The 16401-nt window shown below is 34.8% G+C and overlaps 1 protein-coding gene across 17 annotated transcripts in view; it reads right to left on the bottom strand.

Annotated features, from left to right (window-relative positions):
- Positions 1–16401, bottom strand: part of ctrip (E3 ubiquitin-protein ligase ctrip) — a 201006-nt gene that overhangs the window by 137700 nt on the left and 46905 nt on the right. For 16 of the 17 annotated variants that reach the window (XM_067128935.1, XM_067128938.1, XM_067128937.1 and 13 more), the window contains exons 3-4: positions 8637–8877; positions 7568–7697 (exon numbers count right to left, since the gene is read on the bottom strand). In XM_067128935.1, coding sequence (XP_066985036.1) covers positions 7568–7697; positions 8637–8877 — 371 coding nt within the window. Of the gene's footprint in view, positions 1–7567; positions 7698–8636; positions 8878–15662; positions 15740–16401 lie in introns of all 17 variants that reach the window. The other variant, XM_067128952.1, reaches the window with a different exon arrangement.

The following is a 16401-nucleotide window of genomic DNA, read 5'->3' as shown; positions in this document are numbered from 1 at the left end:
ACTCTCAACCATTTAAATTATAAGAACCAAACTTTGTACTGGAGTCATTTATTTTCTGCACCCTGATATTATTACAATTATAATTTTAAACTCCATTTATCAGAAGACTTCAAAAAGACAATATCTCAACAAAAATGGAATATGAATAACTTTATTGGCATTACTTGTTGATCTACATAGCATCTTACACATTTTCAATAATCAATTCATTCTGAATTATGGATGTTATAATTCCTTTCAATGTCCTTAACGCAACTCCTGTTCAAAACTAGTGAAGTGATAACATGAAGAGCATGGTCAGCTTGAAAATTCCTAAATTACTTTCATAACTCATGGAAAAGGGGAATAGATGAACACTTAGACCAGATGAAGTTCAAACAAAGTGTATTATGAGAGGACAGCTGAGATGGACCATTTCATGTTAAACCCTATTAAGGGAAAATCAGTTAATAAACTTAGACCAGAGGAAGTTCACACACAGTGTATTATGAGAGGACAGCAGAGAGGGACCACTTCATGTTAAACCCTATTAAGGGAAAATCAGTTAATAAACTTGGAATTTCATAAACCCAAATCAGAAACTAATCTGTCAGTCTACATGGCAACTTTCCTCAAATCCCTTTTCCAAAAATTTCCATTCACATGCCAGTATGTAGAGGCCTACTATTTCACCATTGCCTTTCAATGTAACATGACCAACACTAGGTAGTCACACTTTCCTACTTTCAACTGAACATAAAGCCTACACTGAAGCAAGCTCATGAAAGCATATATGGTAAATGGTATAAAACTAACAAACAAAGGAAGAGTGTAGATACTGGGCCATAACCTCAAGAAATTATGTACTCTCTAAGAGGGGAAATAAACAAACTATAAGAAATAGAGCAATGGAATAGTATAACTTAGACAAGAGATTAAAAGCAAACTGATGGCAGCAATAAGATGCACAAACAGGCAGAAATAAAAGTAACTGGCAGCACGATAAAGATTCTGGTAAAGTAGAGGAAAGATAAGAATGGCATTAGCATATTGGTCCTGTGTAACTGTTTGCAAATACAGTTACACAGGAAAGAAAAACATTAAATTAAAAATCCATGAATTTGCAGTCTGATGTCAAGTTTTGGATACTAAAATAATATCCCTGTAAATACAAGTGCAGCATAGTGTATAGCCAAAGATGATGGTATAAAGATGTTTAGCGCTGCTTTTTTTTTTTTGTGAAGCTTAGTGAATAGGGCTCAAAGCACTGAGTGGTGCTTACATCAATGTGTAAGCCAAAGCAGAGAAAGCCCATAAAGTCTCATTTGAATGGAGAAGATAAAGAAAGGAAAGCAATGGAGATAGAAATTCACTATACAACAAAAAAAATTACAACCGATGACAGTGGTATAGACCATACCCAACTGTCATTATATAAGGGCCACAAACAAACCCCCACTTTGTCTGAACTTTTAAAACTGCAACACCTGTATTTCCAAGTGACAGCCCAGACAGGTTTGGTATTTTTCTCTTAGTTTAAAACTAACCATATCCTAAATGAGCTAAGTCCACTTATGACAACCTCTCAGCCAATACAACCTTTGTGTTCCAATTCCTAAAATATGAAATTATGGCTAGGATAAATATTTTCTACTCTTCCTCATTCCTTGAGATCTTGACCTTACCCAAAGTGAATTTGTTTTTGGATTCGTAACAGCCTCTAGTCTAAGCAATTTATGTTTCAATTAAAATTGTTGTTTATCCCTTACATAAAGTTAGACAATGTGGCAAGTACAGAAAAAAATTATAAATCACATGTAGTCACCTAACTCGGCAACATACACAGTGAGAGTGCATTTCAGTGGGATGAAAGAGTAAAACTGATGTAGCATGCTGGAGAAAGTACTGCAAGAAAATTTGAGAAAAAATAAAAAATCACAAAACATGTCACACAAATCCAATAATCATAAATAGCCTTATTCCACACAAAATGAACCCAGATACACCAACCCAAGAGATGTGAAAACAAAACATCTTCCACCAGTCTGCAAAGAAATACTTTTCTAATTTATCTGTAGTCTCCTATCTGAAGAGCAAGGGGATGAGAGGGCACTCTGAATCACAACAGAAGAGGAGAGAAGAAGCGTACGAGTTCTTAAAGAGAAAGGAAGACAGCTCCACAGCTGCTGTTTATTTTTGTTTGTATATGAAGGTATTATACATACAGTACATCATTTGTTATTGCGAACCCACTAATCATAAATAGCCTGAATCACAACAGAGGAAGAGGACCAAGTAAAAGATAGTTAAAAAGGAAACATAGACACTGCTGCCAGAAGCGAAATTCCCTATGTAAGAAAGTCAGCAACAAATGCCAATACCACAGGTGCTTCCCCTGATATTGGATTTGCAAAGAAACAAACAAACCAATAGAGTACCCCAACCTGTGCAAAAGGCATAAAAGTTGGTAGTTCAAAAAATACATCTCTATTATCAGACAGCATCATGAAGAGGAGGAATGATCTAGATCCCTCCCAACTGAAAATATATGGCATGCTGAGATGTAATGTCAAAGCAAGTAAACATCAAGGGATTCACTGACATCACATAGATACAAGCTGAAGGATTCTTACAGTACTACGTATGTGTCTGCTTCAAATATGGCACAGAGCATATTATACACTTCTAAAAGCCTGGGAGGAGAAGAGGCATTATTAACACACAATAATGCCCCAAAGGCAATCATGAGGGGAATAACACCAAAATTCAATTACAATAAATCCAAAGAAAATTGAAACAAATACACTCTCTTACATAAAATCATGAAATTACATCAGAGACAGCAAGGGGAATGGAAGCACCAGTTACTGTGACAAGGAAAAATGTAAAAATTACCTAGTAAACAAGCCCCCAGGATAAGAGCTATGCAACATGTTAAGAAGTTGCCTCTACACAGCCCACAGAAATCTCAAAGCTCAAACTAATGAAATTTACAGAAAATCACAATCTTACAGCAAAAGCACAGAAAACAAGAAATGAGAAGTACTTATACAGGTTGACCATCACTAATCCGGCATCATTGGGACCTGGAGGGTGCCGGATTAGCCATTTTGCCGGATTACCCATTTATTAGGCTAGAATACACGCAATCCAGTAGCTAAGCACCTCATCTTAGAATTAAAATATCCTATAAATCAGTACAAGTTGGTTAATAAAGAAAAGACAATTATCAAATACAGGTAGTGCTCGAGTTACGATAATTCGACTTCCGATATTTCGAGTTTACAATTACGATGGGGTTACCAATTAATACCGGTACGAAAATATTTAGGAAATATGTTTAGAATTCGCGCAGGCGCAGGCAGCAGGTACAATCAGTCAGCGAGAGAGACCAACTTACAATAGAATAACTTCTTTTCCTCCATCTCTTTATTCCATCTGCTAGTTAAAAAAGTAAAAGAGAATGATAAAAGTATTGTTAGTAACGTTATACTCTTGTGTAAATGAGTACAGCCATAAACAACTGAACGGGAAACTGTTGTTTTGCTAATAATCATATTGGATAACAACTGTTTTGCTTGTATTTCAACCATCGTACGATAATACACAATTGCCGTATTTATGTTACAATTGACGTTAGGTACTGTACAATAGGACTGATATATTTTTTACACTATACCCTTATTCGCTTTGGAGAAAAGATCGGCAGGGAAATATACTGCTACAGTAACTTAAGGCTGTAAGTTGTAGCTGAAGCTGAGAAAACAATGTTCAAGCTGCTAATGACTATAAATTATCGTGCATCGGCAACATGGATGAAACTCGACCGTAAATAGAACTGGAGAGAATGCATTTTAATCAAAACTACTGGGCATGAAAGAATACAAATTACTACTGTTTTCACGCTGATAAAAGATAAGTACGTAAAGCTCATGTTATGATGAAATCAAGAGAAAATAGCGAATGGAATCTTGATTATTTTACACAAAACAAACATGCCCCCAAACGGCCAGCCGCGATTCTCGCGAACGTCATATATTAACGAAAAAAATAGCTAAATTAATTTCACAATGAAACGTATTTAAGTTATATTTCGACTTAAAAACACTTAGTATAACGAAAAATATCCGTGTCCCAAATAAATAAAGTATCCATATTCATTTACGCTAACTAGAAGCAAGAAAAGCGCTTTGAACTTGTTAAGTGCGGCGAAATAAACACCACGATATCATTCCCAAAACAAAACACTGATCGCAATTTATAATACAAAAGCAATATGAGAATACACGCAATTGGAAACAATGTAGTACTGTAAAGCATAACTTGTTAAAAGATCTATGAAAAAGATGCACATTCGTTATGTTGATGTTCGTATAACACTGTTAATATGTGAATACAGTTCAGTATAATGTAGGCTAGGCTACCAGTTTGTTGATGCAGCACAGAGCGCCACCAAATCGAAGCGGCCGGCGAGCGAGTTAGCGCAGCGACCCGGGAAATTACTCTAGCCAAAATTTGTGCCGGATTACTGATTGTTCCGGACAACTGATTGCCGGATTAGTGATGGTCAACCTGTATTAACACGACAGGTAATATAGTAGGTCCCGACCGTAAGGTCAAAAAGAGGTAAATGACTCACCAAAAACTGGGCATCACACACAAGTTAACAATGGCACACAAAAAGTGTACAATGAAAAATGGTCCTCTATGAATGACAAAGGAAAAAATAAAACACTGAGTGGTCCTGGGAGGCCTGGCAGCATGATCAAGCTCCTCTCAGATGCACATAAAGAATGAGAATAGCATCACACTGTGATCCAATGGAGTTGGCTGACACATGCACAATGGGATTTTTTCTTTCAAGTCTCTAAGTTGGAGCATCAGGATCTGGGTTGCAAGGAATAAAGCTATTTATAGCTTTAGGGTTTGTAATCCATCATGATCTTGAGGATTATCATCATCATCAACACTGAGTAGTTTCACCACACCACTGAGCTAATTTATTTCGCTAACATAAGACTGGCCCAAAGGATTTGTCTTTATAAGCATTTACAATATAACCAAGTCAAGCAATTTAATAAGTAATACTGAGATACAATCTGAAAGACTAACTCACTGATCACTGATAGTAATATATCATAAAAAATTCAAAGAGATGTCAGTGGACAGTACATCAGTGAGTACAATAAGTCCAAAAAAGATCAGCACAGACCTGTGTATTATAGAAATAAAAAAAAAAAAAAAAAAGCTGCAGAGGAGGGCAGCGAGGGAGAGTCCCTGGAAGCTACTGTTTGTGCATTTAACAGTACTATCACGCCACTGTGAAGCATTGGAATATGCCTGCCCTCAAAAGTGGCCATGTGGACAATGAAGTAAGAGGTATAGTAATGCAATACACTAATAGACGTTAACCACTTGCTTCACTGATACTGAACCAGAATATTCTCATTAATTAAGGGAATTTTTAAACCCTTGAGAGGTAATGATGCAGAATGGTAGTGAAGAGGGTAGCACTTCAGATACCTTGATGATACAATGGTCTGTGAAGTTGCTATTAAGATGGCATTAAAGTGAAAAGCAGTAGCAGCCAGCCTGAGTTATAACATTTATAGTGTAATAATGGCTTTGAATATCTTGTTCATGGCTTTTCCATAAAAATAAATTTATAAGGCTTTTGTTACGCCAAGCAAAGCTGTCTTGGAACTTATCTTTAATCCCCAGCCAAGGTTCTATATATAATTATTTGTAGTATTTATTCACCACTGCTCTTTCTTTACATTTTCATCGAGGAGTGGTATTTATTCACCACTGCTCCCTTTCTTTACATTTTCATCGAGGAGACTACACTTCTTCAGTGCTTCACTTGTTTTGCTGCCTTATAATGAATTATACTTTCGCTCTCTTCTCATCACCTGCATTTTACACTAGGGGCTTGGTTGGGCAGTAGAGAGAGTATCAGCTCCCTAACAGAGGTGGTCATTTATTATTTTCCCCAGCTCTTTCAGCTTCGAAGTCCTGTGCTCCAGTTCCTGCATCTTTCATTATTATTGAGAAGCACCTGTGCATTTGTTGTGCCTCTTGCTGGTATTGCCCCTGGTTCCTTTGAGCTGCTGTTTGCTGTTCTTCTGGATGCTTAACCAAGCGCTTGACCTCCTGCAGTAATCAGGAGAACTTTTAGCGTTAGTGTAGGTTTTTTGATCCCATTGGTGCATGGACACCTCTCAAGATCCCACAGGGTGACTGCCCAGTTTTACCTACATTATTCAACTTTGCCACACGTAACCTTGCATGTACTATAATTCCTGAGAGATTGTAAAAAAAAAAAAAAAAAAAAAAAAAAAAAAAAAAAAAAAGTTTTAAGGTTCACTTCTGTTTTTCCTTCTTTGATGTGCACAGGTAAATGTGGTTTCTACCTCTTATACCTTTCTTTCCCTTTTTTCTCTAGGAATAAAAGTTATGTAGGCACACTGTTTATGTAAAGGTGTGTGCATTTTATATTCCTCAAGGCAATTTTTTGGGGATTACTTTTTTAATCACAAAGTAACTTAACTTTTTGGTTAATTAAAACTAACTGTTAAAGTGTTGGTCAGAGTTTTTGTATCCCTATTTGGGAGTTATATTTACCATTAGCATGATGTGCAGCAACTGGTTCTTGTCTGGTTATTGGCACTGAGCCTGTTCTACCTTTGGCACTGAGCCTGTTCTAAATAAAGTACCCAAGATAAAAATAAAATTATTAATTTGTTTTAGGCTTTAGAATAAAACCTGGAGTTCGTTATAGATTTCTGGATTACTGGCAAATCCAGTTCCATAATTTATATGTGTAAGACCTGCATTTCATTATATAATAGACAAAGGAGTTCTTTGGAAAAAATACACTTAAATGGTGATAATACAAAACGCTAACACTGATGGCTGTAGTGAAGTGTTAAGTACTATATCTTAGAAATGGTAAAGATGCTGACAGGAAAGCTTCTAAGTTGAAAAACTGAAGATTTGGGCATGTTATAAACTCGGAAAGCAGCAGTCACACTTGTAATAAACAAAGAAGCAGTAGAAAAACAACTACTGAGAAGGACCAGAACATCACTGAAAAGGACCTGGATAGAAATTCAAGTGGGAGTGCATAAGATGAAGTAAAACTAAGTCACTGTGTCTAACCACGTAAAGGAACAAGCAAATTCTTCTTCGATAGTATTACTAAGCTCGTGTCAAAGGAAATTTTATTTCTCTTGCAGAGAGAGAGAGAGAGAGAGAGAGAGAGAGACTAAACCACAACGAAATAGTTAACCTATAGCCTTAAACTGAAAATGAATCTACAATAAAATCTAACTGTAACCTCCTATGAAATATTAATTTGCAAAAATTCAATACCACCACATCTCAATCACTTGAGCCTTAAAATACTAACATCTTATGTAAACCAACTGTCGAAACCATACTGAAGGATTCATACAGCAGCTAACAACTTATATTTGTATAAAAAAAAAGACACTTCCCCACTTTCATTAAAAATGTTTCTTATCAAAGGTTTTAAAGATTTTCCAGCATTTTCACAATCCAAACAAGCCTAATGAACATAACTTACCCTGGTTGCGTGTGGGTGTGGTGGGAGCGTTGGTGGCCAGGCTGCCAGCTGAAGGACTCCGGCTTTCTATGTTACTGCTCCTGCGCGGACGCTTGCTTGCCGGGCTCTCCTCACCACAATCAACACTAACCTACAAAAAAAAATGATAAATAAGTAAATAAATAAATAAATTTAAATTGAAACACTATGTAAGTTTTATTACACATTTATTGTTCCACGGGTTATGCCACTTTCCAAGGTCCATGGAAGAGGTATAACTGACAAGTTAAGGAATCATGATAATGATTCTTAAGGTAAAGTATTGGGAAGCCAAGACATTTCATATATGATTAAGCTGTGTTAAGTTTTAACATGGTATACTGCAGTTTGGTTTTTATTTTCTAACCTATTTCTCCATTCCATGAAGGATGAATTAAAAATTTATTTTATTTTTGCTTATAAAAGACACCACTCAGAATGAGCGAGTTTAACATATTGATACCTGTAACAACTCTTAATAAATGTGTAATAGTTACACTAACTATCATCAGTACTTCTTGTTTTGCATGAAACATTAAGTGGTTATTAATTTTAACAGAGTATGGAGTTATCTCTCAGTCCATAAGTTTAGTCAGCTTGGTTCAATGTAAGACAGTTCTCATTTAACTTGACATGAGTTTGTTTCTAGGCCTATTAATTAGTCAAAAGCAAACTCTAGTTGTAACAAGCATTATCAATGGATGCTAACAAAGATGAGACAAGCATAGTATAATCTACTAAAAATGAAACTTGCAAATTAAGCAGAGCCTAGTGTAATCTACCTAAAATGTAACCCACATGATATTCAAGGTATGTGATGAAACCAGGTTTTGGGGATTAAATTTCAAGGGTCTCATGAGGTACAAGATTGGATGATACACAAGTACATGAAATAATTACTGTTCTTTGAGGCTGTACTGTGTATATTTGAGTTTTATCATTTTATGACCCAAATCAGTAAAGTTGCATTTGAAGTACAGTATTACAATAAAATCAAGTTAAGCACTTCCCCCCACAAATCCAATAATGAAGTGATTAAACAAACACTTACTGCGTGTTGTGATTCACTGTTGCTACCGTTACTGTCAACTCGGCGTCTCTTCGTAGTTGTAGCGGCAGCAATACTGCCGGCAGTTAAACTGATATGACTATAAGTTGTTGGCTTGGTATGACTTTCACTATTTCGTCTTTTAGTATGAAAATCTTCTGTGAGACCAAATTTGCGTTTGCGTAAGGGTAGGGGTCTCCCGATTGCCTCCAACCCCTCCACACCTGACCCAACCAGCTGATTCCTGAAAAGACAAAGTGCACTTATAAGCTAAAAATGAGCAGCAATAAAAATTTAATACTTGCTATTATGACAAAGATAAACAACTAGCATAAATTCTTTGTCCTCTGTAATGCATGTTTTGCTCTTGGCCTTTCCTATCCTGCGAGGCACAGTACCTCCATTAATGAGGTTATTCAAGTTTCTTTTCAGTGAAATATTTACCTGCAAATTTTTGGCAGAAAACTTTATAAATCAATTTCCTACTTTCGACATGAACTATACTATGTTCATTTCAGTTACTGTGGAACAAGTATATAAAAAATTGAAGGCTGCCATACAATGAGAAAAAGAATTAGTACCTTAGCTAAATAAATTGGGCAAAATCTGATAGCTCTTAACAAACAAACTTAAAAGAGGTACCACACACCAGAGAGAGAGAGAGAGAGAGAGAGAGAGAGAGAGAGAGAGAGAGAGAGAGAGAGAGAGAGAGAGAGAGAGAGAGAGAGAGAGAGAGAGAGAGAGAGAGAGTCTTACCTCAAGCAATACAAAGTAAGGCATGCACAAACAACTCAAATTATACTCTCAACACATCTGAACATTATTAAGCCAAGCAATGTTAGTGCAACAGAACATTTTGCTGTTGATGTGCTACCTATAATCTTACTGGTGTACTTAAAATACACAATTACAGAAACTAATATCAAATAAGTGGTAATTTTTTGATAATGTATCCAGACATAATTTAGATTTCTTTGAAAGTAGTTACAGCAGTGCATATGAATTTTGTGGCCACATCAAAAGTATTAACTACCATGCAATCTGAAGGAACCAAATCACAAAAAACTTTGAACTACAAAGGTCTGCAAAGAAGTGCTTCTCTTAAATCCCAAGACCCTAGGGGGCAAGAAATCTTACGTATTAAAAATTAAATAAATTAATTTGAAACATATTATTCATTAGATGAAACCTACTCATATGGATGAATAATGAAAATCTCTGGAAAGTTTAATCACTAACTGGAATGGCAGTGATAGAAGCTCAATCACAAACAAGAATGCCAGTGAAAGATTGATGTCATTAAATAATGATCTCCAAAAACCTCCATCTTCAAGACTTCATGTAAAAAATGCCTTACATAAGAAACAAAACAGCAGCTTAACCATGAAAAATACATTACATTTCACTGCACAGTGAAGGAGGTTACGATACTGTTAGGATGATGAATGAAAGGGGGGAAAATGGATAAGGACTGATGGGCACAAAAAAAAAAAAGCCATTGAGGAAAAGCTGGAGCATTTAAAATTTTAAAACCAACAACAGTGAGACTGGAAAAGATGTCTAGAAAAATATGAAAATTTGTGGAGCAACTTTACCAAAATAACCTTAGATAGAGGTCAAAACTTAAGATCTGATACTGGAACATAGATAATGTAAAAAAAAAAATACCTTAAACGAAATTAATAGAACAAAGTATGAATTTTGTACAGATCAGTTATTTACTGTTGGACATGCATACCACTGGCTGGAACTAAAAATTTGGATGTTTACTTTAACAGTAGTACCTTGAGAACAATAATGTTCTATCAGCAGTCATGTGCACATCAAAGCACTGGTTTGTATGCTGCTACTTGCCATGAACTTGAAAAGTGTGAATATTGTGATACTGCACTTAATGAACCGAGTTTTTTGTCACGGGACATTCAGTGGTCTGGTAACGACAAATTCATATGAAGTACACTATACACAAAGACTTAATCTGCTGCTTCTTTTCCCTTTAATGTCACTGCTTCTACAATTCTCACTTCATGTACGCTTTGCATCTTTCTCTTATCATTCAATAACTATCAGTCCCCTCATACTTGCTGATTTTCTATGAAAATGTTTCAATTCACATAAAACACTGAAAACTAAAATTTATTGAGTAACTACTACATTTCATAATGATAAAATCTTTGCAGATGATGCTTTTGCCGAAGTATATGCAAATGATCACAGAACAAATTCTCCTCCTAGCACTTTTCTAGAGGTAACACAAGTTTCCTGCTGACTCCCAACTTTCAATGAAGCCAGCACAATTTTCTATCATAATAAGCATGAATAAGTGGGGCTGAATAAATACGTCCTGTATCCCATGAAAATAAAAGCTGCTTCTTATTATATTTTAGTAGTCTGGAGAGCCTGAATTATCACCCATAAACCAAAAATGTAAGTCAGTACAGAATGAGCTCTTGCTTATACCCCAGATTATTTATGCGTCTGAATAAAGATTCATATTACTGTACACTATTCTGCTTGGGTGTGTGAATGTTTTTTTTTTTTTTTTTAATCAACAGAGGATGCTGGGTACTGTATTTGGGTCTTTGAGGTGAAATTTTCTAAACAGCAAAGCTCAGGCCTCAACTCTTCTCAACATCTGCAACATACTAGTAAAAGACTGTTCTTTGCCTGTTAATAAAGAGTATCAATGGATAAAAGAACAATCTAAAGCTACACCAGCTACCTCACTTGAAATGATACTGTAACAGAAGACAAAATGAAATCCATGATGTCCTGAAAAACTGGAAAGGACTCTGACAAACTAAGTAAGTTTAGTATTTTTTCATCTTAAAATCTCATTCTATATAACCACATTGTACTAATACATCAAGTGTTGAAAGATAGTACCACTCTATTTGCTAGCCAAATCATTCTCAAACTCTCTTCCAAGCACTGGCAGATGCACAAGTGTAAACAAACACCACCCAGTACAGCCAACGTGCACTTGAGCATCTACACATGGGTTTACCCAATAACTTAAAACCCGCGTAAACTTCAAGACGATATCAAGATTTCACTACTTTATGAAGGAAAAATCCAAGGGAAATCGTATGAAAACTCACAGATCAGTAAATATTAGTAATGTACACTATATACAAATTTGCTCTTTCAAAGAAACTTTTTACCAAAAATTATCAAGACTTTTGATTAAAATATTTAAACACTGCCATGTGGCAAACATATGAACTTATATTCATGTCAACTACAATGTTAATGCTTCGTGTATTATAAAAGAAGCCTATTCAAGGGGATCAACCACATCTTGTGATGTGGGTTACTAATATAAAAAAAGGAAATTCTATCAACTTTGGCCATGTACCAAACCCACTGTACAGCAATATCCTTTGAACTAACATGTTCTCTTGAATATCGTGGCTTTACAGGGTATATATATAAAAAAATAAATCTTACTGAAAAAATCTGCCAGTCTACCCCTCTCAAATATATGTACACAACTATCATTTGGTCAGGTTAGGACTTGTGTGTGAAATGTAATGAAATTGATTGTAGAATGAAGTTAAATGTTATAAAAGCTGTGTTTCGAGATACAGGCTTTTCAAGCTGCAACAACCTGGCTATGAGCAGATGCATCACAATGATACCTGGACCAAAACTTCAAAGCTGGTAAGCCCTGCTTTTGTCATAACTAATGTCAATGGGTAAAAGCTACCTTCACTCAACTTTGATGAATCTTTTTCAATAAAATTAACCTTAAACAACTGTACTGACCAAAAAGGAATCTAATCTCTTAGTTTGTGGGTTTGGTTGTGGGAATCCCTGTTACTAGGAAACTTGAATGAATTTTGGTACGATATTTCATATCACATTGCCATACGCCAAGCAATGCTACGAAAAAGAAGTTACGCAATTATCCTAAGATCAACAAATGTCTTGTACCCTGTAAATACTGTATTAAAATCAGAACTCTAAAACAAGATGTCAAGCCTTAAAAAAAAAATAGCAACAGTAAATATTTCTAGAGCAAACACAGTTATACATATGCTAAAACTTGAAAATGTTTAAGCATAAAAAGATAAAAAATTTAAAATATTTAAGCATACAGACCATACAGAAACAATAACATTCAAGTACTCAAAATGAATGCTTAATACTTATGAGATTTAAATGTTTTTAACCCTGATTTAACATGCTACAAAACTGGATTGCTATTGACATCTACAACCTAGTGATAATGCAATCCCACAGTTTCAAGGGATCTCCTGAGGCAAAAAGACTAAAAAAAATAATTCAGCATTCAAGAAATGTGAAAGCACACAGCCATACAAAGGTATCAAAACTTCAATGTTGCCAAAAACCTATTTACAGATATCACAGTTACTACCACTTACACACTTTCATTTGCACAAGTATGGAACAAAATCACAGGGGAATAAGGATGTCAGCAATACCAGTAATACCATACTAACATTTCTAAGTTATCTTAGTTTAAAGACCACCAAGTCATTTTTTAGTTCTGGTGCTGTCCTCAGGTCTTTGCTCTTAAAACAAAAACATAGACTGGAGCAATTATTTGAAAAGTTGCAGGTGGGTGATGAGAGACCAAGAAGAATGGGTTAAAAGTAGAATGCATGAAAGGACGCCATCCCTTAGCCTGAAATGGGTATTTTTACTTATCAACCTTAATATAATCAAAGCTAGCTTCAAGTATATCGAAAGCCACTTACCAATGCAACTAAATGCATGCAAAATGTATAAATTCTGTGAACCTATACACCCTTAAAAGGAATTTCTCACCAAAACAGCAGCATTACTGAAAGTCTGAGGTCTGGTTGAATATAATCAAAGCTAGCTTCAAGTATATCAAAAGCCATTTACCAATGAAACTAAATGCACACAGGATGTATAAATTCTCTGTGAACCTATACACCATTAAAAGGTACTTCTCACCAAAACAGCAGCATTACTGAAAGTCTGAGGTTTGGTTGAACTATTCTAACAAAGAATCTTCAGCCCAGTTGCATTACCATGATCAGTGCAAAATGATTCTGCACAAAGATGTAATTTCACAATATACAAGTATAACAGACCACATAACTTTTTAAATTTATGATGCATGCAAAAATGCATTTCATCTTACTGACCACAGGAAACAAGTGAACTGAAAATGTAGAACCTTTAAACACTTTACTGAATGAATACTGGAACAGGTAATGGTACAGGTCAACATTAAAAAAAAATTGTTTTGGATGAAGAAAATAGTAACATTTTAAAAAATACTTCACCTAACATGCTGTAAACATCGAAATTAACCATAATATTTTAACTTGAAAATAAAAAAGAAAAAGAAGAAGCAAAGACAATTAACATTATTCACATACTATGTTCATGGCTTCCCATACAGTTGCCAAGTAACAAGGTACATCTGAATCACTAAGGGTGATACTTCAATCCATTTGGCTCCCAACAATATATTCCTTACTGGTTCAGGAAGTAACCAAATATGCACTTCTAGCATCACTTCAACTCAAGTCATTTGATAGAATCTTACATTATCTAATCCAACAGTTTTACCATTGAAAAAACAATATTCAAATATTTCTACCAGTCTCACATGTTCCCTTTTGAGAACTGAATATACTGCAAATTTTCTACTCATAACAACACATGTATTACACCTTCCAGTCAAAATGTAACTTTAACTGTGGCCAGTTTTTCTTGAAATGCAATTTCCATTGAAGTACTGTAAAGCAATCTACATTTCTCACTTTTATCCAAATCTAATCAACAACCTGGATTTATCTTAGTAACCAAAAATATATGCAAACTTCTAATCAAAACTTAAAATTGGAATTGTAAAACCCAGAAAAGCCTTCCCCACACTTGCTCAAAAAAACTGAATCCTAACATAGTAACCAAAAATATATGCAAACTTCTAATCAAAACTTAAAATTGGAATTGTAAAACCCAGAAAAGCCTTCCCCACACTTGCTCAAAAAAACTGAATCTAACATAGTAACAAAAATATACAAAGTAACCAAAACTTAAAAGTTCAAATTCACTTGCTCAAAAAAACTGAATCCTAACATACAGTATCCAACAGTTCAAATTCACTTTTAACAACTATAAAAATCTGGATATACTCGGAATATGCTAAGGTAAATCATGTATAATGCTAATCAATCAATATTAGTTTTGGCGGTCAATGATGCTGTTTGAACATTTAGTCATATGTGCAGAGTACAATTTTTTTTTTGGTTCTTCAGGACGGATGGATGTGCATCTTTTACGACCAAAGACAAATTACTGGGGTAAGTTCACTTAGAGGTGTGTTCTGATCTTGGATGTCTTTCTCTCGTTTTCTACAATTCTATGTTTTGAAGGGGCTGTATTATCAACATTATCGTACTTCCAAGTCAAATGCATTATAGTCTTCCATTTCCCTATTTGTACTGTACTGATTTATCATGTTAATATTTGCTGATTATTTTATCTCTTTTAAGAAAGCCTGCTTTGGAAGTTGGTCATTAAATCTAGTTCCATTCAAGAATTAATTTTGAATGACACTGAGAGAATTAGGGTTTTGTTATGTCTATTTCCCAATTTCTAGTTTTTCATGTTATCTGAGAGAGAGAGAGAGAGAGAGAGAGAGAGAGAGAGAGAGAGAGAGAGAGAGAGAGAAACAGTGCTACACTATCACTTATGATTACACTTCTGGTAATCTAGCAATGCTAGTACAGTAATGTACAGGAGTTAAGCCTCTCTTGAAACTTTCATCTGAACACTTCTCGCATAATTTCTCTAAATTGTTTGCATATATCTTACATCACTTCAAGTACAGTACAATAATAAATGATAGCCAAACATCAGTTTTTGTTCAAAACTACATTCACAGCGGTTATATAAATCAACCTGACCTACAAACCCTACCCAATAGTTAAACAAAACCAGTAAACAAAATCTCTTAGTTTCTCTTTTCACGGTCACAAAGGTAAAAAATATTGAAAACAAAGATAATTCATTTACAACTACCTGGTCCAACACCTCCCTTAAATTTGAATTAAACTCATTGGTAATTGGAGATGCCTTCATCATCTATCCCCATTCGTCTGCAAGAGACAAGAAGTTCAAAAGTAAAAAGCACGTTGAACCAGTAACAAATACAATGTCACAAAATCAAAATTTCTACTATACAAATAAAAATTCTGTTTTCTACCTATAGTATCACTATTTGAAAACTACAAAATACAGTACATGCAACATCAGTGATACAATACATGAAAAGATAAAAATACTGTAGGCAAAAAACTGTGAATTTGAACTACAGTATACCATACTTAAACAATTACATTCCAGATACAATACAGAAGAAATATTCATAACAAACCATTATCAGATCAAGTAGCAATTATGATGTTCTAAAAATAATCTTAAAAACATTGTCTACAAACATTGAGTCTAGCTCCCACTGTAAATGGGAAAACCATTACATCACCAACAGAACAATTAATCACAAGATTATTTTCTGCAGTCAAATGGAATTCCCCCCGCCTTTAAATTTTGCATTTAATCAATGCAAAATTTAAACTACATAAAAATGCTTTAACCAGAGCTCAACCTTTTCCCCTGAGGTAGACTACAAAGTTAAAGAAAATATCCTTGTACAATTATTTCAGCATGTTAAGTCTGGATCTCAAAGGTTTGTTGTACTTTTGGAAAACTTGTAGTGTAAATTCTTCAACAATTTTTTTTAATAACTGCTTCTTATTTA

This window comes from Macrobrachium rosenbergii, chromosome 27 (genome assembly GCF_040412425.1).
Source record: "Macrobrachium rosenbergii isolate ZJJX-2024 chromosome 27, ASM4041242v1, whole genome shotgun sequence".
Taxonomy (NCBI): domain Eukaryota; kingdom Metazoa; phylum Arthropoda; class Malacostraca; order Decapoda; family Palaemonidae; genus Macrobrachium; species Macrobrachium rosenbergii.
Note: the sequence above shows the minus strand (reverse complement) of the source record. Positions and strands in the feature narration are given on the sequence as shown.